This window comes from Macaca thibetana, chromosome 6 (assembly GCF_024542745.1).
Source record: "Macaca thibetana thibetana isolate TM-01 chromosome 6, ASM2454274v1, whole genome shotgun sequence".
NCBI lineage: Eukaryota > Metazoa > Chordata > Mammalia > Primates > Cercopithecidae > Macaca > Macaca thibetana.
The window spans coordinates 167106149-167128081 of NC_065583.1; the positions used below are offsets into that span (position 1 = coordinate 167106149).

Sequence of the window (21933 nt, forward strand, 5' to 3'; positions counted from 1 at the left end):
AAAAAGATTATGACTCATTGAAGGCTCGAATGATCATTAGCGTTTTTTGGTAATAAAGTATTTTCAATTAAAGTATGTATATCTTTTTTTTAAGACATAGTGCTATTGCACACTTAATAGACCATAGTTTAGTATAAACATAATTTTTATATGTCTTGGAAAACCAACAAATTAGTGTGACTGGCCTTATTGCAATATTCTTGTATTTTGGTGGTCTAGAATTGAATGCACAGTATTATGGAAGTATGCTTGTATTTCATAGCTGCATGCCCTTATATTTTTGTTTTTCTAAGCTGCAGAATGTGAAATTTCAAAGCTGCTTCTTCTTTCTACTCGAGGGAAAACAAGGCTCATCCTCCTGGCATGCTTGCATTTGGACCTATTCTGATAGCATCTGCTCATGAACGCCTCCCTTGGTGCTTCCTTGAAGATGATCCTGTCTCTTTCCTTCATCTCACTGTAGTTGTGTCAGGAAGAACAAAGTGAGCCCAGGATGGAATAGACGGTCCTATTCAGAGAAGAGCCATAAAAGAACCTACAGATTTACTCTCACTACTAATTTTTTTAAATAAGACTTCCCTTCCAGTTTTCTAAAAGTAAGATTAATGTTAAGTATTCTTTACGACAAATTTAGACAAAGTAACACGTTCATTAAGACATATGTCTCATTATCGGGTCTGCCAGGTAACTTTTGATTAAGTGCTAAGTTGGAGATGCTTTAATTCCCTCAATGTTTATTGAATTGGTCCCCACTTTGTGCTCTGGTGATGAATTGTCTAAAGAACTAACTTGACTGGGAGTGGTGGCTCATGCCTATAATCCTAATACCTCAAGAGGCCGAGGCAGGAGAATTGCTTGAGGTCAGGAGGTTAAGGCTAGCCTAGGCAATGTAGCAAGACTCCATGTCTACGAAAGTTTTTTAAAAAGCAGTCAGGCATGGTGGTTCATATCTATAGCCCTAGCTACTCAGAAGGCTGAGGCAGGAGGATTACCTGAGCCTAGGAATTTGAAGCTTCGGTGAGCTGCGATTATACCATTGCACTCAACTTAGGTGACAAAGCAAGACTCTGTCTCTAAAGAGAGAGAGAGAGAACTTAGTTTTATATCACATTATATATGTGGTTTGCTCTGCCTTTAGTCTTGGAATAACTGGAAGATACAAACTATTCTTTATCTACCTTTGTCCCCTCATAGTGGTTCTGCCACTGTTGATCATCTGGCAATGTCTAGAAATATTTTGGTTGTCACAGCCTGGGGAGGGCATCTAGTGGGTAGAGGACAGGAATGTCATAGACACTCTACATTTCCTAGATTGCACAGGACAGCCCCTGCCCTAACAAAGAATTATCTAGCTCAAAATGTCAATAGTGTGAAGACTGAAAAAACCCACTTCAGCATTACAGGCGGCATGGTATACATATTAAGAGATACCAAGTTAATTTTTCATAGTGCGTTAGATAGTGAAAGCAACAAATTTAATCATGTACTATTTTATCTTTACTTTTCTACTAGAACAACTAGCTCATGTCATAAAACTCTCATAGTTTTGGAAAAAATAAGAGAGAAAAGGTTTTAACCCCTGAATTACCCTGCAGATGCTGACCAGAGTGAGCAGTGCTGAGTGCTTGTCTTCATTTCATTGCACCTTACTTTCCCTTAGGCCTTTGACCTGGTGTACACACGTATGTGCAAGCTTAATTACTTTGCTTTTATACTTAGTGATACTTTTGTTTTATTATGTATGTTTTATTCTATAACTATTTTATAGATAGTTTTGAATTGCTCAACTGTTGCATATTAGAGAACTACTCAGGAGTCCTATGTTGCTGGTTGTATTATATCATCAAAACGGAAGTGAAAATTTCAAAAATATGTATTTTAAAAGAGTACACAGATAACATTAAGTAGAATCACACCTGTAGACAAAATCAATTATTTGTAGTAGAGATGAAGAATTGAGTATCTTTGACTAATTACTGTGGAGGAGCCGTTCTCCCAGCCATCTGAAGGTGTCTGATTGCATTATTTGCCTGTGATGACTTTGAAAGCTAGGTAAACCTGTAAAATGCAAAAGCCATCAATAAGAAGCAAATTGTTGCTAGAGTATCTCCTCCTTATTTGACTGTCTCAGAACTAAATTGAGAAAGCAGCGACATAAACAAATATACACAACCTTCCTGCCTCATGCCTTTATTGTTTGTCTTGTTCTCCAGAGGAATCCTGATCTAATTGAAGAATAACGTGAATAACCCAGCTGGTCCAAAGCTCTATAACTGCATTATTTTTTAAGTAAATAATTTTTTATTCCTAAAATGCTAGAGTCACACCTGATTATCTATTTTCTTTTTGCAGTGATACAATTTCTTCTTGGGACTTTCACGAATGGCATCATCGTGGTGGTGAATGGCATTGACTTGATCAAGCACAGAAAAATGGCTCCACTGGATCTTCTTCTTTCTTGCCTTGCGGTTTCTAGAATTTTTCTGCAGTTGTTCCTCTTCTACATTAATGTGGTTGTTATCTTCTTGATAGAATTCATCACGTGTTCTGCGAGTTGTGCATTTATCGTATTTGTAAATGAATTGGAACTTTGGCTTGCCACATGGCTCGGCGTTTTCTACTGTGCCAAGGTTGCCAGCGTCCCTCACCCACTCTTCGTCTGGTTGAAGATGAGGATATCCAAGTTAGTCCCGTGGATGATCCTGGGGTCTCTGCTATATGTATCTGTGATTTGTATTTTCCATAGCAAATATACAGGGTTTATGGTCCCGTACTTCTTAAGGAACCTTTTCTTCCAAAATGCCACAATTCAAATAGAAGTTAAACAGGCTATACAGATTTTCTCTTTTGTTGCTGAGCTCTTAGTGCCATTACTTATCTTCCTTGTTGCTGTTCTGCTCTTGATTTTCTCTCTGGGGAGGCACACCCGGCAAATGAGAAACACAGTGGCTGGCAGCAGGGTTCCTGGCAGGGGTGCCCACATCAGCGCGTTGCTGTCCATCCTGTCCTTCCTGATCCTCTACATCTCCCACTACCTGATAAAAGCTTTTCTCTCTTCTCTAAAGTTTCATGTCAAAAGGTTCGTCTTTCTGTTCTGCATCCTTGTGATTGGTACATACCCTTCTGGACACTCTCTCATCTTAATTTTAGGAAATCCTAAATTGAAACAAAATACAAAAGAGTTCCTCTGCCACAGTAAGTGCTGTCAGTGAGAGAGAACTTTGATCAGTTTATAGAACCCATGATTTAATGATTTACCCACGCCGGCCACACTTCCCTCAGCCAGACAAAGCAGCCTGTTCATAAATATACAACACATCCCCTTCAGGCTGTTTATCCAGCCTGAGGTATTTTTATGGATTTGCTACTTTTTCAAGCAGTTAAACTGATTTTGAAAGCACAACATATGTTGATGGATTACATCAATGTCAATATCCTGGTTGTGATATTGTACTGTCATCTTGCAAGTTGTTACCATTGGGAAAACTGAGTAAATGATCCAGGGTCTTTCTGTATTCCTTCTTACAAATGCATTCATATCTACAATTATTTCATAGTTAAAAGTTTGGTGAAAAAGAAAAGCACATGTTTGAACTTGTGATATCAGAAGGACACATGAATGCTGTATGGTCCATGATTGTCTGACGCCTAGTCTTCGATGATTTATCCTGACCTTAATGGGCTGACTGTTCATTTCTAGTCTACCTGGATGTTATTTCTGCTCTGTTTGTTGGAGTTGCAGGCAATGGAGCCATTCTTTCTCCTCAGATCACGAACGAAGCAAAGACAAGCAGGCCTTCTCCATCCTTATAAGCATATTCTACTACTTCATTCTGCAGAGAGTCTAGATGCCATGGTGACATGGCCAATCAAAGGATAAAGGGGAAGACAGATGGAGGAGGAGGAGGATGAGTTGAAGGCTGAATGCCTGTTTTCCATTTCTCCTAGCTGTGCGCTCTGAACAGACAATAACTTGCAAAGATGTTTTACTTTGTATTTGTGTGCCTGACTTTGAGACCCTTTCAGCCAAGGGTGGAAATTTGGAACTCCTCCTGCATTGCATGTCTTCCCAATGAAGCAACATCAGTAGGTGGTTGGGGCTGGGGGTGTCTCCATCTGCTTGAAGTCACATATGCATTTTCTCTTTGGTTGAGATTTTGAATACTAAGAGATAGATAGATAGATAGATAGATAGATAGATAGATAGATAGATAGATAGATAGATAGACAGACAGACAGACAGATAGATAATTATGGAGCTAGATATACTTATGTATTTCCAAAGCAGCTTCAGAACCATTTTGCTTCCAGACAAGTAAATGAAGCAAAAAATGTTCTCAAGCTTAGCTGTAACTTGTAGTTCAGGTGCGATGATGCAAAGTAGGTTTAGGTTTAGATTTGCCCATCACCAGTAATAGGAACGCAAATACAGCTTTTCTAACCCAAGCCATACAGGCCTGGTTATAATACACAAATGAAGGATTTAGCTTCAGAAGATTCAGGGGCATACTTATCTTCTTGGGCATGGGAACTAAGCTCTGAGTGTACTCTCAACTTCCCACGGGTTTCACACTTCATTCCCCAAGGAGCAAAATGTCAGCCTCCATCTTCCTGCTATTTCATTTTCCCACATCCCACTAGGTAGGAAGGTTTGTAGCTAATCACACACTCAGGAAGCCAACTGTGGGAAGATCAGTTGTATCCTGGATGTAATTATTGCTTCTGATTGGGGGAAAGGACAAAGAAAAGTCAGTTTTATTTGTCTCAAGTTCGGAGAATATCCTGTTCCTTGAACCTGTGATATGTGTACCTGAAAGAGTGGGAGCAATTTCAAACATTCAGGGAGAAATTTGTCATGATACAAGTCTCATGCGTTTTTTTTTTCTTCTGATATTAAATTCTGATTCTATTTCATGCAACTCCTGCTTTAATAATGTTAGCTAATTAGATAACTATTAAGGATGACTAGGTTCGTATACTGTTATCAAGAAATGCTTTAAAAAGAATTCATAATAAAACAAACTATTCTAAAAACATTTTCATAGTCTACTTTCCTAGAAATATATTTCTTCCAGAAATGTTGCCTAGCTATTGAGTTGATGAGTATTGCATAGGACACTAATTGCTCAAATTTAGAAGCAAAACAGACTGAGCCTTTGTCTCTCTGGAGCCACGCTTATCTGCACTCACCAGCTTTGCCAAATTGCTTTTTTCCACATTGAACAGTGGGTTGACCTCTATCATGGTGCAACATCTTTTTGTACGCACTCTTGTAGTTTTAGAGATGGGGCTGGACATTATGGCCTTGGGGAGTCTTGGCTGTGGAATGGCATGCCCGTAGGTGAGGGCAGTTGACTGCTGATTGCAGGACGTGGTGGTGCCACACTTCCTCTACATCCTGTGGCTCCCCGAGGAGATTCAGCGCTTGCTGCTCAGTTAAGTGGCTTCTGGTTGTAGCTTCCAAATAGACTCTGCACTAGGAGGCTGACTCTTAGTGAAATGGGAACCAGCAGTCTTTTTCCATTCCACTTTAGATGGAAGTTCAATGAGCAGACCGAAATCAGGAGAGAAGGGCTATCTTACTCTGTCCCAGTCTCTATTCTATCATTGGCTTTTTCAGTCCCCAGTCCCAGGGGTTCTGCACAATCTCCACTGACTGAACATGATAACACCAACAGAGAAGTCTAAATCTGTATGCTTATAGAAAAAGACTTAAGAGTATAAACGTTGACTGGGCGTGGTGGCTCTAGAAATAGACTGTTAAGAATATAAATGTTGGCCGGATGTAGTGGCTCTCATCTGTAATCCCAGCACTTTGAATGCCAAGGCAGGTGAATCACTTGAGGCCAGTAGTTCGAGACCAGCCTGGCCAACATGGCAAAATCTTGTTTCTACCAAAAACACAAAAATTAGCTAGGTGTGGTGGTGTGCACCTGTAATCCCAGCTACTTGGGAGCCTAAGGCAGGAGAATCACTGGAATCTGGGAGGTGGAGGTTGCAGTGAGTCGAGATCGTGCCACTGCACTCCAGCCTGGTGACAGAGTGAGACTCTAAAAAAAATAAATTATATGTGTCTATATATAGAGAGAGTCAAAATTTAATGTTCAACATAAGTTCAAAAGCCTCACCAATGATAAATGCCTTTAAATTCTCAGCCACTCATTCAAGTGTAACAATTACTTGAAGATACAGTGCTACGGACAAGAAGGTGCTAGAAAGACATCTAATGTCTGCCATCTGTCTTCTTCAGGCTGATGACCAGGCATCCCAGGTGTTTCAGACAGTTCAAATGTTTTGCCCCATTGTATGTTTAAGTACAGGCATACTTCTCATGCTAAGGATATTGTGATTTTAGGTTTGAAAATATAGTTTCCATAACTTTTGTCCTTGTAGAGTTATACCTCTTTGGGTGAGAAGAGAAACAGGTACTCAGAAATACGCAAGAGAGGAAGAAACCAGCCAGACCATCGAAATTCACATTGGCAATCAAAGGGGAGACAGATGTTACAGAGAGATGGCACCGATAATGGAGAAAAATCCAAATGATGAGGGCAGGGAGACCCACATGTTTTAAAGAGGGTTTTGCTAGGGAATGAGTTTGGAGTTAGACTGAACATTGTATTAACACAAGCTTGAGATCAGTAGAAAGTTCCTTTTTTATTATTAATATTCTTTGTTACCTAAATGCAGATTCTCTAGGAAAACTTTATGCCAGGAGAAGGGCATGTACTAGGAAAATTTCCTCAATAAGCTGAAAACATTAAGATTTGGGGACAGTCAATACAAATTCAAGATACCTCATGGACATGGGTTTCACTGCCATCTTCACTGCTGTCTTTCTACACAAAACTAGTTTCTCTCTCTCACTAATACAGCAACTTATACCTTGGTAGGATTAAAATAATGATTGTTTTCAAGATATAAACATGTGGATTCATATCTGTGACATCTGGATCTACTTAATCTTTTTGACTGGGGATCAGGAATTGGCAATTGTATCCTAAAATTGAAAACGTATTTATATCAATGAAATCAATGAAGTGTGGATTTCCTTTTATTATTTTTGGCATTTTATATTGTTTCTATTTTAAACATTTCTCCACAAGATCATAAACATAATATTAAATCAAAAATTGCTTCAAATTCTGACGACAGGTCAATTTTTTTTTTTCTTTTTTTTGAGACAGAGCCTTGCTCTGTCACCCAGGCTGGAGTGTGATGGCATGATCTCGGCTCACTGCAACCTCCACCTCCTGGGTTCAAGCAATTCCCCTGCCTCAGCCTCCCAAGTAGCTAGAAGGACAGGCGTGTGCCACAATGCCCAGCTAATTTTTGTGTTTTTAGTAGAGATGGGGTTTCACCATGTTGGCCAGGCTGGTCTCAAACTCCCAGACTCAGGTTAGCTGCCTGCCTCCGTCTCCCAAAGTGCTGGGATTACAGGCATGAGCCACCGTGCCTGGCCCAGGTCAATTTTTGAAATACTAAAGATTCATTTTGTTTAAACTTCAACGTTTCTGAGGAAAAAAGGTACAGCGTAACTCTGTTTCTATTTTTGAAGTTGGAATGCATGCTCTTTAGAGAGAGCTTTCGCGTCCATGACTTAAACTCTCTCCCTCCCATGGATCGGTGTAAGTCCTACAAGATAAGCACGCACATAAGTGTGCCGGGTGGAATTTGAATTCGGGAGCGTGCAGGGACTAAGTCCTGTAGCTAGACTGGACTTGGCACTTGGTGGGCACCGCTTGAATGACCCCAGTTCCACAACTGCTGGGGAAATTTCAGATTCTTCTGAGGATGAACAGATGAAAAGGAGTGTAGAAATTAAATAAGCGGCTAACAGTGGAGTAGGATCTTATATCACTAAATACATGGAATGTCCTCTGGCAAAAAACCCACCCATTTGAACAGCAGATGCTGCATTTGCGATTGTAAATTACTAAGTCTTACTTCACTTGAAACGCAGCCTGGTGGCTTCTAGAAACATTGACCAGATATAGGATTTGGTCAGGAAGTTTAGTTTCATGATTAATAGTCTCCAAAATACCACTGCTTATCTGCTAAAATATTTGAAATTCCTGAACTAAGGGCTTATGCCTTTGATAATGAGGTATGATGTTTTCAGCAGCATCGGTTCCTGGTGGGTGTGCAGAAGCAGCTCTGTGGGATGAGAGGGAACCTAGAGTGTGACATTTTAGATTGGGAGGCTGACTGGATATGTGTAGTCCTGTTGAGAGGAAAGTCATTAGTCCGTAGGCAAGTCACAGCGCTGCGTTGACAAAGCCAGCAACCCAGTCTCCTCAGTTCTCCTGCCTGGAACCGTGCCTGCTTATTTTGGTGATTTAGGCAACTTTTGTGCAATGCAGTAAGCCCTGTCATGAACTGAGTCTCAATTTCTTCCTCTGCAAAATGGGATTAAGAATAATACAAACCACATGCTTGGCTAAGCTTCTTCACCATTGTGAGCACACATGAATGTAACCTCCAGGTAATGGGGACTGTAATAAGTACTGTCACGAGGAATCCCCAGCAGCCCCTCCAGAGAAGAGAGGAGTGCACAGGAGGGAAAACGTTGAACAGTAGAGGGTCCTAATTAAGAGCTTGATTTGGAGTCTAGATCCACCACTAATGAGCTAAGTGACCTGATGAGCCTGAGCCTCGCATTTCCTCATCTTCATAATGGGGTTAGGAATCATTCCAAGCTTAATGAGAGGAGCTGAGTGGTTAGTGGAACCCAGTTCCCAGCACAATGCCTGGCTGCTGCCATTGTTGTTTTTAGTTATGTTAGCCGGAGGAAACTGCTAGACTTTGATGACTTTCCATCTGCAACGATGACAGTTTTGTATGCTTCCCCCTAATAATCAGTCACAGGTTTTGGAGGACAGCTAATTCTAGAAAAAGGAAACAGCACATGTAAAAGTACCTGGCAAAGAAAGGCAGCAGAAACCCCACAGAGAATCATGCACAAGTGAAAAGAGGAGAGGCCAAGGGAACAATCAAAGGTACGTGGAGTTGCTTTTGCTGCAGGACAAAATGACGCCAGGACGGCAGCACCTCCAAGACACAGGTTCATTCTCACTTGAGTTGTGCGCTGGCTGTGGCTGTACAGCAGCCCTGTTACTGTTCACACTCCTGCAGGAGCAGCTCCTGTTTGGGACAGGCTAGAGGAAAGAGTGAAAACAATGGGGACTGAGGAGGTCTAAAACTTTTGTCATATCCACTTGCAAATCAGGCAGCCAAGCCTGGTGTAAAAAGGAGAGATATGGAATTCCTCAGAGAAGGGATAAAATCATCCTACCATACGGGAATGTAAAATGGTGTAATCACTATGGAAAGTGGCTTGGCAGTTCCCCAGTAAGTTAAACATAGAATGACTACATGACTCAGCAATTCCATTCCTAGATATGCATCCAAGAGAACTGAAAACGGGAACTGGAACAGATACATGTGCACCCATGTTCATGACAGCATTATTCACAGTAGTCAAAAGGTGGAAATAAAACAAATGTCACCAACAGATGAATGCGGAGACAAAGCGCATGTTAATACAATGGAACACTCCTTAAAAAGGAACGGAGTTTGTATACATGTCACGACATGGATAAACCCTAAGGACATGATGCTAAAAGAAATAAGCCACACACAAAGGACAAATATTGTACCATCCCACATAGAGGGCAAAATCAGAGACAAAAAGCAGAAGAGAAGTTACAAGGGGCTAGGGGGCAGGGGAAATGGGGAGTGATCGCTTAATTGATAGAGAATTTCTGTCTGGAATGGTGAAAACCTTCTGGAAATAGTAGTGATAGTTACACAACTGAGGGCCACTGACTTATACACTAAAATGGTAAATGTTATTGTGTGTATATGTATACACAATATATAACACATATATATATCCACAATAAAAAATATAATTCTACCAAAAAAGAAAAGGAGAAGAACGCGGTGTACTTCTACCAGGATACTGTGGTCCTGTTCACAGGGAAAACACAGGTGACCGAATCTCCATTGTGAATGAACTCACGATTAAACCTCAATTAGTCTTCCCCATTAGAATCAGGTTATGTTATAGGTTAACAGATAAATACTGTGTTTAGGCTAACAGATAAATACTGTGCGCCCAGATACTTTTAGAATCCAAATAGACAATGGCCATTCCAATATGAACTCCTTCTCCTTTCCGAGTACACAAGACATTTTACAGGCCATTGAACACAAGCATGTGCAGTGATTGAAATATAGCAAAAAAAAAAAAAAAGAACCAAGTCCATGAACGTTGTCTTTAAAATGAGGTTAGTTTGAAACTCATCTTAAGGGTCAAACTGAAACCTAAAAAGCATATTTCTTTTCTTTTCTTTTTCCTTTCCTTCCCTTCCCCTCCCCTCCCCTCCCCTCCCCTTTCCTTTCCTTTCCTTTCCTTTCCTTTCTTTCACAGAAGGTGCTTGGAGCAAATGGTCAGGGAATAGAAACTCTAACCCCTCAGGGCATCAAAGTTGTGCTTGATTGCATGTAGTCAAGAATTTTAAAGACTGATTCAATCATTCGAGCTCATTCAGAGTGAACAAACTCATTACAGATGGCATGCTTCCAGAATGTTAAAAATAAAAATGTCTTCTTGGGTGGGACTGGTTTCCATATCTATAGCTATAAACCCTCTCAAGGCATTCTCAGAGGGCTTATCTTTGGGGATAGCTGCCCTTGCCACCGTATGAGTTTAGCCAGGGCTTAGTTCAGCTAGCTCAGCTGGCCAATTTAAACTGAAAATGCCACACATTTTTCCCATGCTTTGTATTTTGTTACATTCCAGGTTTCCACCCCCTGCAAATCGCAGCTGCTTGGTCAGCTTTTGCACCCAGATCCACTGGAATGTGCGGAGCGGAGCCTGTCAGTTATAGGCTGAGCTTTGCTGCTTCTAAAGAATGCCCAGAGGGATCCCAAGGATGAATGGCTATCTCCCTGTTTTTATAGGAATAGAATGACTAGAATTCTTGTGAAATGACTCTCCAATGTATTCTCTTTGGGGTTTTAAATCGTATTTGAGAGAGCAAAAATAAAGTACAGCAGAGCAATCCGGAGAAACAAGCAGGGGCTTCCAGGGAAAGTAGCTTCAGGTCCACAGGCTGAGCCCTCCTGTGGCCATGGTCAAGCAAGACCCAGGCCGCTTGTGCTACTCATGTGCAGAGAGTTATGATCGGCAGTGGGAGTCTCAGAGTAGGGCTCACACAGGGCTGCAAGAATGGGGACTTTTACATCTTTTTTTTTTTTTTTGACACAGAGTTTCGCTCTTGTTGCCCAGGCTGGAGTGCAATGGTGCAATCTCAGCTCACTGCAACCTTCGCCTCCCGGGTTCAAGCGATTCTCCTGCCTCAGCCTCCCGAGTAGCTGGGATTACAGGTACCTGCCACCATGCCCAGCTAATTTTTGTATTTTTAGTAGAGACGGGGTTTCGCCACGTCATCCAGGCTGGTCTCAAACTCCTGACTTCAGATGATCCACCCGCCTCGGCCTTCCAAAGTGCTGGGATGACAGGTGTGAGCCACCATGCCCGGCCTTTTTACATCTTTAATAAGATTTTTCTTCATTCCAAATAATGTAATAATGAATAACAAGTAGTGGAGAAGAAAATAATCTAGAATTCACCATCTTAATAAATGAGCAATTTTGATTTGTCCATGTTCCCATTCAAACACTGCAAATAAAAATATTTAATTTTTGCATCATTATAATCATGGCAAAAGTATATTTTTATGAATTTCATTTCACTTCTTATGTTAAATATTTTATTATTGATCATTTTAATGACTGCAAGATATTTTATTGAGCTGATATAGCAGAGAACTCAGAAATGGAGGAATTTGTAAGTATTTGTTGGAAATATGAATTAATAGATTTACTTATCAACTTCCTTATTTAGGGGCATTGCATTTGTTCCCATTTTTAGTGTTATGTATAATATGTAGTGGGCACCTTTGTGGATTTTTTTCTTACTGTTTACAATTTCACTAACAAAGGTTCCGAGAGTGAGGATTACTGGATCAATGGCTACGAAATGCAGTGGCAAATTTCTTTTTATTGGAATCGTATGGATTTGCATTTCCACTAGCCGTGCACCAATGTGCTGGTGTTTTATATCCTGGCCAACATTGCTAGTTAATATCTTATTCTTTAACATTTGCTAATTTAGTAGGTGCAAAGAGAGAGACTTTAATTTGCAAATCTCTCTCTTAAAATAATTATCCAGTAACTTTTGCTTTTCATCTTCATTTTTTAAGCCTTTTTCTTAGGGCCTGACATAGAACCTAATTAGCTTTTACGTTTTCTCAATAAATCTCAGCAAGTTAGAGACCTCCAAAATTAGCATGTGAAGGATTCTGCACCCCCTGTGTCCTGCCAAGATTACCCAAGTCACTGGACCTTCCACATCTGCCTTTGGCATGCAGGTTGGCACATGGGGGATGCCAATGCATGCTGGGCCTGGGTGGCCATGGAAGGAGACAGAAATTCTCCAAGAGGCACAGCAGAGGCCAGAGACTTGGGGGCTGCTTGCGGCGGACAGAGAAGGCTCATGGCCATAAGCATGGATGTTTCAGAGAGTGACGTTGCTTACTGCAAGTTCTCCCTAGAGCTGTGGTAAGATTGGCTACATACCTTGTGTGTAACATGGTCTGGGCTCTGTCCTCAGCTCATCGTAAAAGATTAATTGAATGAATTTCCCAACAGCACGGAAGGCATCCTTATTTTCATCCTCAGGTTCCAGATAAGAAAACAGGATTACTGGAAGGTATAATTTGCCTGCAGTCACTCAGCCATGAGGATTCTGGCTCAGGTGATCAGATTGCACAGTCCCTGCTCTGAGGGCTTGTTGTTGATGGGCTGGGCATAGGGAAACAGACCCTGTGTGTGATTTCTTCAGTCTTGACACAGATAGGAAGTCAGGAATATGTTAAATGATTTTACCTTGTCTCCTTATTTGGTTTCTTTAGAAATTAATATCAGAATCAACAATACATGAAAGCACTCATGGTGATGATGATGATAATGTGCTTTAATTTACTTGATCCTATATTTTAAAAACCTGAGTCCCAAGGAAGATGTTATTGGTCCCATTACAAATAGGGAATCTGAGACTCAGAGGCTGAGTGACTGCCACAGCCACGGTTTGAACCCAGGTTTTCAAACTCATCTGTACAATGGGCTGAATAGCAATGTTGACCTCCTTAGGGTATTGAGGGTCAAATTCTTAGCACAGTGCATGGCACACATTATTATCAATGACAGAGGAGATAGCTGAAACCATGTTTGCAAGAAGGTGAGTTGGAGCCTTGGGGAGAGGACGGTAGATGGGTTCAAGGGAAACTTTGCTTCCAGGGAGATCACAGATGAAGAGAAAGAGCCCCTAGGAAAGAAGGGATTGAGTAGACCAGAGAAGTGTTGCTGAGGTTTTCCTGGAGCAGCGGTGGATGGGACTGCAGGCTCTTAACCTTAACCAGGAGAAGAAAAGAAGAAAGGAGGTGGAGAGGAAGAGCATGATAAGGAGCTGAAGATGGAGCTTGATAAGGAGCTCAAGCTGCTGAGCTGAGCCGACCCGAGACCAGGGTTCAACAACACTTGACATGCGCCTATGCTCCCAACCAAAGAAAGTCTGGAAAGTTTCACATGCCATTCACTGGTGACTTTTACAGTGTGGAGGGCACTGAAGTCGTGACATGGAGGGAACAAGACCCGGGGTGAGGGACTGGACTAGGCCCCCATAAACATGGTTCTAATACTCCATGTTCCCAGGACCTTCCCATCAGCAGGCAATGATTCCTGCCTCCTAGGGTTCCACTTTTCCTGCATCACTAGTGTCCTTCTGGGCATAGGTCAATGTTTTTCTTCCTGCATTAAACTGCGAGAAAATCAGAGAGAATGTGTAGGAGATGCCTTTCCTAATTGTTCTCGATCGCTTTTCTCTCGATACTATTTACATTTGGGGCTAGTCATTCTTTGCTTTGATGGGAGCAGCGGCAGGGGCTGTCCTGAGCATTGTAGTAGGCTGAGCAACATCCTTGGTCTCTAGCCACTAGATGCCAGTAGCACCCCTCCCAGTTGTCACAATTAAAAAAATGCCTCCAGACATTGTCAAATGTCCCTGGCAGGCAAAATTGCTCCCCCCACCCCACCCTACCCCTGCCTTCAAGAACAACACTGATAGAGGAACTCATGTGTTTTACTTTGCAAATGGACCAGTATATATGTAGAGTAACAAATTTGTAATGAAGTAATCTGTGATCATTGTATTAATCATATAATTAAATATTAGAACATGGAGTTTCTGTGATATCACTTTCTAGATAAAACAAAACTGTGTCATTTGACCAGAATCAAACTTAGTCAGTGTTTGTTTTTCTCCCAGAAAGTTTTCTCCGGACATGTTTTCTCCTGCTTCCTGTTGAAAACCATTGTTTACTGCCTCCAAGAAACAGCTGCTCTCTCCCCAAAGTGACAGCATTTCAATAATACCGAGTATGTACATGTGCTCTGGGAATGCTGTTGGTTTAATAAATTTAGGGAGTAGAAAATTCACAGTGACATTTGAACAGAAATCTCAAGAGAAGATCAACAGTCTGTGGGGATTAAGACGTTTACCTCTTCCTTGTATTCGTTGTTTTTAAAAAGCACTGTTTTTAAAGCTCAAACGGAATGATTTGATACCCTGATTGCCTTCTGGGGGCATATACTAAATGGGGGTGGCTGCAGAGGAAGAAGAAAAGTCTAGAAGCTACTCTTCCACAGCACATACTTGTCTGTGTTAAGGGTCACTGGTGGTCCAGACAGTCTTCTGAGGAGAGTCTAGCAGTGACTCCAGTATGGCCATCCATCATGACTTTAGACAGATGTAGGGAAAGGTCAAGTCAAATAGGCAGGCTAAGAGGAGTGTCATTCCTTCATCTTTTTCCTCCCTGTGTGTGTAAGAAGACACAAGGGGCCACTCTAGGAGCTGGGGACAGCCCTCCCCTGAGGAAAGATAGAAGCAAGCCTTAGGGACTGTGCCTTATATGACTGGAGCCTGCTGAGCCTCACTGTTGTCAGAGCTAGAGATTAATTACTCTCAGGACACTGTATAACCTACGAGAAAAAGACAGAGTCAGGAAGAGAGCTTGTGCGCAAGGAGTGCTAGTGGAACAGGGAATGCTGGTGTATGGAGGGAGGCTGGTGGAACGGGGAATGCTGGTGTAAGGAGGGAGGCTGGTGGAACGGGGAATGCTGGTGTAAGGAGGGAGGCTGGTGGAACGGGGAATGCTGGTGTAAGGAGGGATGTTGGTGGAACGGGGTGACTTTGTTTTTAAATTGTTTCTCACTGTAATGCTAGTAGGACTAGGGTAGCCAGTTAAGTTAAAATGTAAATATAAATCTTTACCAGGAGAAATATAAAATGAGTATTGATAGACCTCTGGGGCAGGGGAAGTCTTTCCAACTTGGACCTTACAACCAGAAACTTCATAGGTCTGATTACATAAAAAATTTAAACTATCTCTACAGGAAAATAAAATCTCACCATGGTAATAGAACATTGGGGCCGGGCACGGTGGCTCATGCCTGTAATCTCAGCACTTTGGGAGGTTGAGGTGGGAAGATCACAAGGTCAGGAGTTCGAGAACAGCTTATCCAACATGGTGACTCATCTCTACTAAACTCATCTCTACTAAAAATGCAAAAATTAGCCGGACGTAGTGGCGGGCGCCTGTAGTCCTAGCTACTCGGGAGGCTGAGGTAGGAGAATCACTTGAACCTGGAAGGTGGAGGTTGCAGTGAGCCAAGATTGTGCCATTGCACTCCAGGCTGGGCAACAGAGTGAGACTCTGTATAAAAAAATTTTAAAAAAAATTGGGAAACCATCATAACATATGTAATAGAATTACTATAAACATAATATGAACTCTCAAAAACAATGAGAAAAAGACAAGCCTGCTCAACAGAGTAGGCAAAAGATATGAACTGGGCAGTTCCAGAAAGATGAATAAGTACATGAAAATTAGTAACAAAAGTAAAAACTAATACAACAATTAAGTAGTGTCACAGTTGACCTGATGATAACAAAAATGCAAAATAGTGAAGTAGCTAGTACTGGTGATGGTGTGGGGGTAGTAGCAACACCACGTTGGGGGAATTTTTAAGTCAATAGTTATTGAGAATTGCTTGCCAATATATCTAGAGGTTTGAAATCTTTACTTCTTTAACCTAGCGATAGCCTATGTAGGTATTTAGTATCAAGAAACAACAAGTGCCCAGCATCTAAATTTAGAGAGCTCTGTTATGTGGCTGTTTATGAAGGCAAAATGTGAAAAAAACCTAAATGACCAGGGAAGTGTTTAGATAAACTATAGTAAAAATATACAGAGCAATCTTCCTGCACTTATTAAAAATGTTAAGAGTAACCTACCTTTATTGACATGAGGATGTTTATAAAATATTTAATGCAAAAATTAGAGTATAATGCAAATATGATTTTGTGTAAAAAATGTACATTATATATATGTATATATACATTTATATATATGTAAATGTGTAGGAAAGATGGAACTGTTCAGACCAAAATATTAACAATTAAATTGCAAATCTAACAATCTTTAGGTTTGCAATTTAGTCTAACAATCTTTAGATTTGCAATTTAAAATGACTTTTTTCTTCTTTATCTGTATTTTCTAATATGTTTACAAATGACGTGTGTTACTTGTGGAACAAATGAATAATAACGGCAGAAGAGAGACTCCTTCTAACTTCTGCTGAGCGTTTTCTGCCCCCTGTTCCGAGTCTTAGCACTTGTCCCTGTGTCAGTGACTCTCCATTCACCTTCCCACTTTCCACCTCACATTCAAAGCTGGACCCGTTGGAGGGTTCTTCTAATCCTCATCCATCTGTCTCTTCCTCTCTCATTTTCCAGCACTCACTGCTGCCCAGCTGTTCCTGGTGGGACCCAGCTCCTTTGTGCTTCTAGGACCAACAAGCAAGTTCTGAGAAGCAGAGTCAAATGCAAGGGAGGTTTTCCTACCAGCGGTTGTTGTAGAGTTATACGTCTATCTGCCTCAGCGCTCTCCAGCCCCACACTCTCTGTTGTCTTGCTTTTGTATTTAGAATAAAAATTGTACTCTCCCTATAGTTTGTAGGGTTACATAAGATCTGAGGTCTGGAACCTCTCTCTCTGCTTTCCTTACTTGATCTGCATGGCACACGGTGGCCTTCTTGCGAGTCCTAGGACATTCCAATCCCATTTCTACCACAGGGTCTTTGCACTTGCTCTCCCTTTGCCCAGAACACACACAGTCTTGCTCTCTTCCTCACCTACTCAGGTCTCTGCTCAGGTGTCACTTTCCTGAAAAGTGCTTCCCTGACCATCCCATCTAAAGCAGATGCCACCTCCATCATTCCATATCCACTTACCTACATGTATTTTTCTTCACAGTACCAGTCACCACCTGACAATAAATTCTACATTCAGTTATTAATTTGTTTTTTACCTCACGTTAGCTGGAATAATAAATTATACATTCAGCTATTAATTTGTTTTCTTACCTCACCTTAGCTGGAAGAAAATTTCCATGGGAGTGAAGACTTGGCCTTCATCCTTGCTGTAGCCATAGCTTTTTGTTTTGATTTTTAAAATCTGGTCTGTATTTTTTGGCAGAAAGAGTAAAAGAGGATAATAGTAGAAATTGAATTAGATAACAAGGAAACAAAATCTATAAAAGCAAAAACTTTTTTAAAGAAAATCTCATAAAATAAATAATCTGACATAGCTTATTAAATAAAGAAGAAGAAGACAAAAACAAATTATACCAGTGACTACAAAGGAGACAAAACAGATAAGGTAAAATGTTTTTTAATTATAAGTGACTACACTGACCAACCAAATAACAAGAAATTGGGAGATTCTGCTGAGACGAGAGGTCTGCTTTCCCCTGTGGGCCCTTGGGGGGTCTTCCATAAGCAGTGGGAAGAGGCCCAGCTGGAGGTGTTTGTGGTCTAAAGCTTATGCAATTTGTAAGCCACTTTAGAAAAAAAAAGAATACAGAATTAGATAATGAACAAGAAAAAAAATCATGCAAATTTAAATACTAAAAAGCTACCAAATATCACAAACATCTTAAATCCAGAAAAATAACATGAAATTGTTAGCAGTTGTCATTGACTGCCTGACACACTTCGGTAATACTCATTTCTCTGTGGTTTTGTTTTTTTTTTTTTTTTCCTGCATATTCTTTTATTGCCTCTTCCTAGGACAACAGTTTTGTCATATCATTTTCTGCAGAGAGAATAGAAAGCTAATTCCATCTTTCCTCTAGCAGGGTTGACAGAACTTTTGTTATTATTGATCATTTAGAAAAGCTTCTCTCAGTTTTATCTCTCATAATTGGTTAATGCACGATGGTGACTTTCTGTGCAGTTTCTTGCTCAGCGGGTTCTTCTTTGGGGACTAAGGAGGGGTGCAGAGTCAAAGGAAGCCCTCAGAGCCTCTAGTGGGAGCAGAGGCTCTAGGGGGTTGTGAGAGATGGAGAATTAGGCTAAGCCCTCAGACGACTTGGGCCTTTAATTTCCCAATCTCTCAGGATGTGACCATCCAGTTTCCCACACCCTTGCCCTAAACTTCCTGTTCTTGCAGGACTGGTCCACCCCAAGCAGGGAGAAGAGCAGCATCCTTCAGATCCATCTCCATGAAGTAAATTACCAGCTCGGGATGCTCCATCAGTCCAAAAGGGGCAGACTGTTACTGGGGCTGCGAGATCCAAGGCAATGCTGCCAGTGCTCTGGCTTTTCCTGTAGCCTCTCACCAGCAAGGTGTAATGGTGACTGACCCCTGGGCTGGGGCAGTGCTCCATGTACCTGGCCAGTGCCTGAATCTGCCACATCCCCGAATCTCTGAAGGAAGTCTCCTACTGTAAGCTTCATTCTCGTTATAGTAAACCCACTACTGAGTGGGAGCCAGCCTTGGAGCAGGTAGGAACAGCTCAAGAGCCTGCAGGGGGGACAAATGGGACTACCTGGTGGGGTTGAGGTACAGGATTTAACACAATGGATTTCCTTCTAGGAGTATTTCTCTCCTGCTCCTTCCTCATCCCTATGAATCTCCTGGTATTGGCAATCTGTTGTTTGCATCAATCCATCTCAATCCTTGTACCACAGACAAGAATGTTCACTTTGTCTTTAAGTCTGACATTTCACTATTTTTTCTATATGTTCATGTCTTTTTGTTCTTCTACTCCTGCCTTCTTTTGTTAAATATACTCTAGTGTATCATTTACTTTTCTTTTCATGTATTTTACCATATATTTATAGTGATTTTCATATAAATTGTTCTGGGGATTACAAGTCACATCTTAATTTATAACAAACTAGTTCAGATTCATACCAATTTCAACAGTGCACAAAACTTTGCTCTTCATTCTCTCCCCCTTTTTTGTGCTGTTATTATCACAAGTGTCATCCTTATCCGTTGTTTATATATCAACAAATTTATAATTGTTTATTCAGTTGTCATTGAAATTAGAAAGGAAAAGAGAGTTACAAATAAAACTTACAATGATCATGTATTTTATATTTACCTGTGTTATCACCTTAACTGTTGGTCTTTTGTTTCTTCACATGAATCCAAGTTACTGTCCAGCGTTTTTTCATTTCTACCTGAAGGACTCCCTCTAGTATTTCTAGTAAGGTAAGTCTGCTAGTGACAAATTATCTTGTTTTTTAAGTTTTATTTCTGTATGTGTGTATTTATTTTTTAGAGACAGGGTCTCACTCTGTTGCCCAGGCTGGAGTGCAGTGGCCTGATTATGGCTCACTGCAGCCTCGACCTCCTGGGCTTAAGTGATCCTCTTGCCTCAGCCTCCCAAGTAGCTTGGACTACAGGAACATAACACCATGCCCAGCTATTTCTAAATTTTTAATGGAAATGAGGTCTCATTATGTTGCCCAGGCTGGTCTCAAACTCCTGGCCTCAAGTGATCCTCCCACCTTGGCCTCCTAAAGTGATGAGATTACAGGTACGAGCCTGTATTAGTCTGTTTTCATGCTGCTGATAAAAACATACCAAAGACTGGGCAATTTACAAAAGAAAGAGGTTTAAATGGACTTATAGTCCCACACGGGTAGGGAATCCTCACAATCATGGTAGAAGGGAAGGAGGAGCAAGTCCCATCTTACATGGATGGCAGCAGGCAAAGAGAGAATGAGAAAGACACAAAAGTGGAAACCCCTGATAAAACCATCAGATCTTGTGAGACTTATTCACTACCATGAGAACAGTGTGGGGGAAACCGCCCTCATGATTCAATTATCTCCCACCGGGTCACTCCCACAACATGTGGGAATTCTGAGAGTACAATTCAAGATGAGATCAGAGCCATGGTGGCTACACAAAGTTTTTCCTAAAAATGGAAAAATATGAATTTCTCCTTATCTTTGAAGCCTAGCTTTGCCATATATAGAATTCTTAATTGACATTTTTTTTTTCTCTCAGCACCTTGAATATGTCATCCTATTAACTTCTGGTCTCTGTGGTTTCTGATTAGAAATCAGCTGTAATCTAAATGAGAATCCCTTGTACATGGTCAATTGCTTCTCTCTTGATGCTTTCAAGATTATCTCTTTGTATTTGGGTTCTGGCAGGTTGATTATGATGTATATACCTGTGGATCTCTTTGAGTTTATCTTACTTGCAATTCATTGAGCTACTTGTCTGTGTGGCTAAATGTTTTCTAACAAATTGGAGAAATTTTCAGCCATTAATTCTTCAAATGTTCTTTCTGCCCCATTATTTCTCTCCAATTCTTCTGAGTTTCCCATTATTCACATGTTGTTGGTAATCTTAATGTTGTTCTACAGATCTCTGAGGCTGTGTTCATTTTTCTTTGTTCTTTTTTCTTTCTGTTCTTCATACTTCATAATCTCTATTGACTATATTCAAGTTCTGTTATTCTATCTTCTGCATGCTCATCTCTGCTATTGAGCCCTGTGCATGCTCACCTCTGCTATTGAGCCTTCTAGTGAATTTTTCATATCATTAATTGTACTTTTTAACTGCAGAATTTCTATTTGATTTTTCCAAATAAAAGTCCTATTTCTTTATTAATATTCTCTATTTGTTGACACATCATACTTTTCCTTAGTTCTTTAGACATTGTCTCTTTTTGCTCTTTGAACATATTCAAAAATGTTCAAGCAAAGACACATTTTCTCTTTTAGCTCTTTGAGCAAAACAGCTTATTTAAAGTATTTCTTTAGTAAACACAACATTTGGGGTTCTTCAGAGACAATTTCTACTGAATGCTTGTTTTTCCAACTGCATGTAAACCATGCTTTCTTGTATCTTTGCATGTCTCACAATTTTTGTTGGAAACTAGACATTTAAAATAATGTAATTTGACAGCCAGAAAAATTAGGCCTTCCCCACTCCAGGTTTATAGCTATTGCTGCTTGTAGTTGTTAGTTATTTTTGTTTATTTAGGGATTTTTCTAAACTAATTCTGCAAAGTCTGTATTCTTTTCCGTGTGTAGCTACTAAAGTCTCTACAGCTAATGATTAGATAGAGGTTTCCTCAAATGTCTGGAACAAATAAATCTTCCTGTTTCTGCCAAGGAGCTGTATTCATGTGTTAGAACACTTCTTCAACACTCAGTCAGGCAGTTGACAATATTGCCTAGCTTTCCCTTTCTGCTTGCACAGAGCCTCAAGGTCAGCTAGAGGTGAGAGCAGACGGCCTTCTGAGGTCTTTCCTCAGCATGCACACAGCCTGGACCGTGTGGCCAATACTGACATACACATGACCTTCTAGATTCCCAGGAATAGGTCAGGATTTTCTAAGTTCCTAGGACTGTCTCATGCCCCAGCTTTTCTTTTTACAGCTTTTTTGGCTAGCGTATTGGTTGTTTCGAATGCTATTCACCACCTCAAGCAGC

The 21933-nt window shown here is 40.8% G+C and overlaps 3 protein-coding genes across 3 annotated transcripts in view; 1 reads left to right on the forward strand and 2 right to left on the reverse strand.

Moving 5' to 3' along the window:
- Positions 1-21933, reverse strand: part of ROPN1L (rhophilin associated tail protein 1 like) — a 918600-nt gene that overhangs the window by 841228 nt on the left and 55439 nt on the right. The window lies entirely within an intron of this gene.
- The window catches only part of CCT5 (chaperonin containing TCP1 subunit 5), a 739483-nt gene that overhangs the window by 644063 nt on the left and 73487 nt on the right, over positions 1-21933 (reverse strand). The gene's annotated exons all lie outside the window — the stretch shown is intronic.
- On the forward strand, positions 1721-4120 carry TAS2R1 (taste 2 receptor member 1). The gene has a single exon (XM_050794072.1). It carries the CDS (start codon positions 2313-2315, stop codon positions 3210-3212), a length of 900 nt encoding a protein of 299 aa, XP_050650029.1. The 5' UTR covers positions 1721-2312; the 3' UTR covers positions 3213-4120.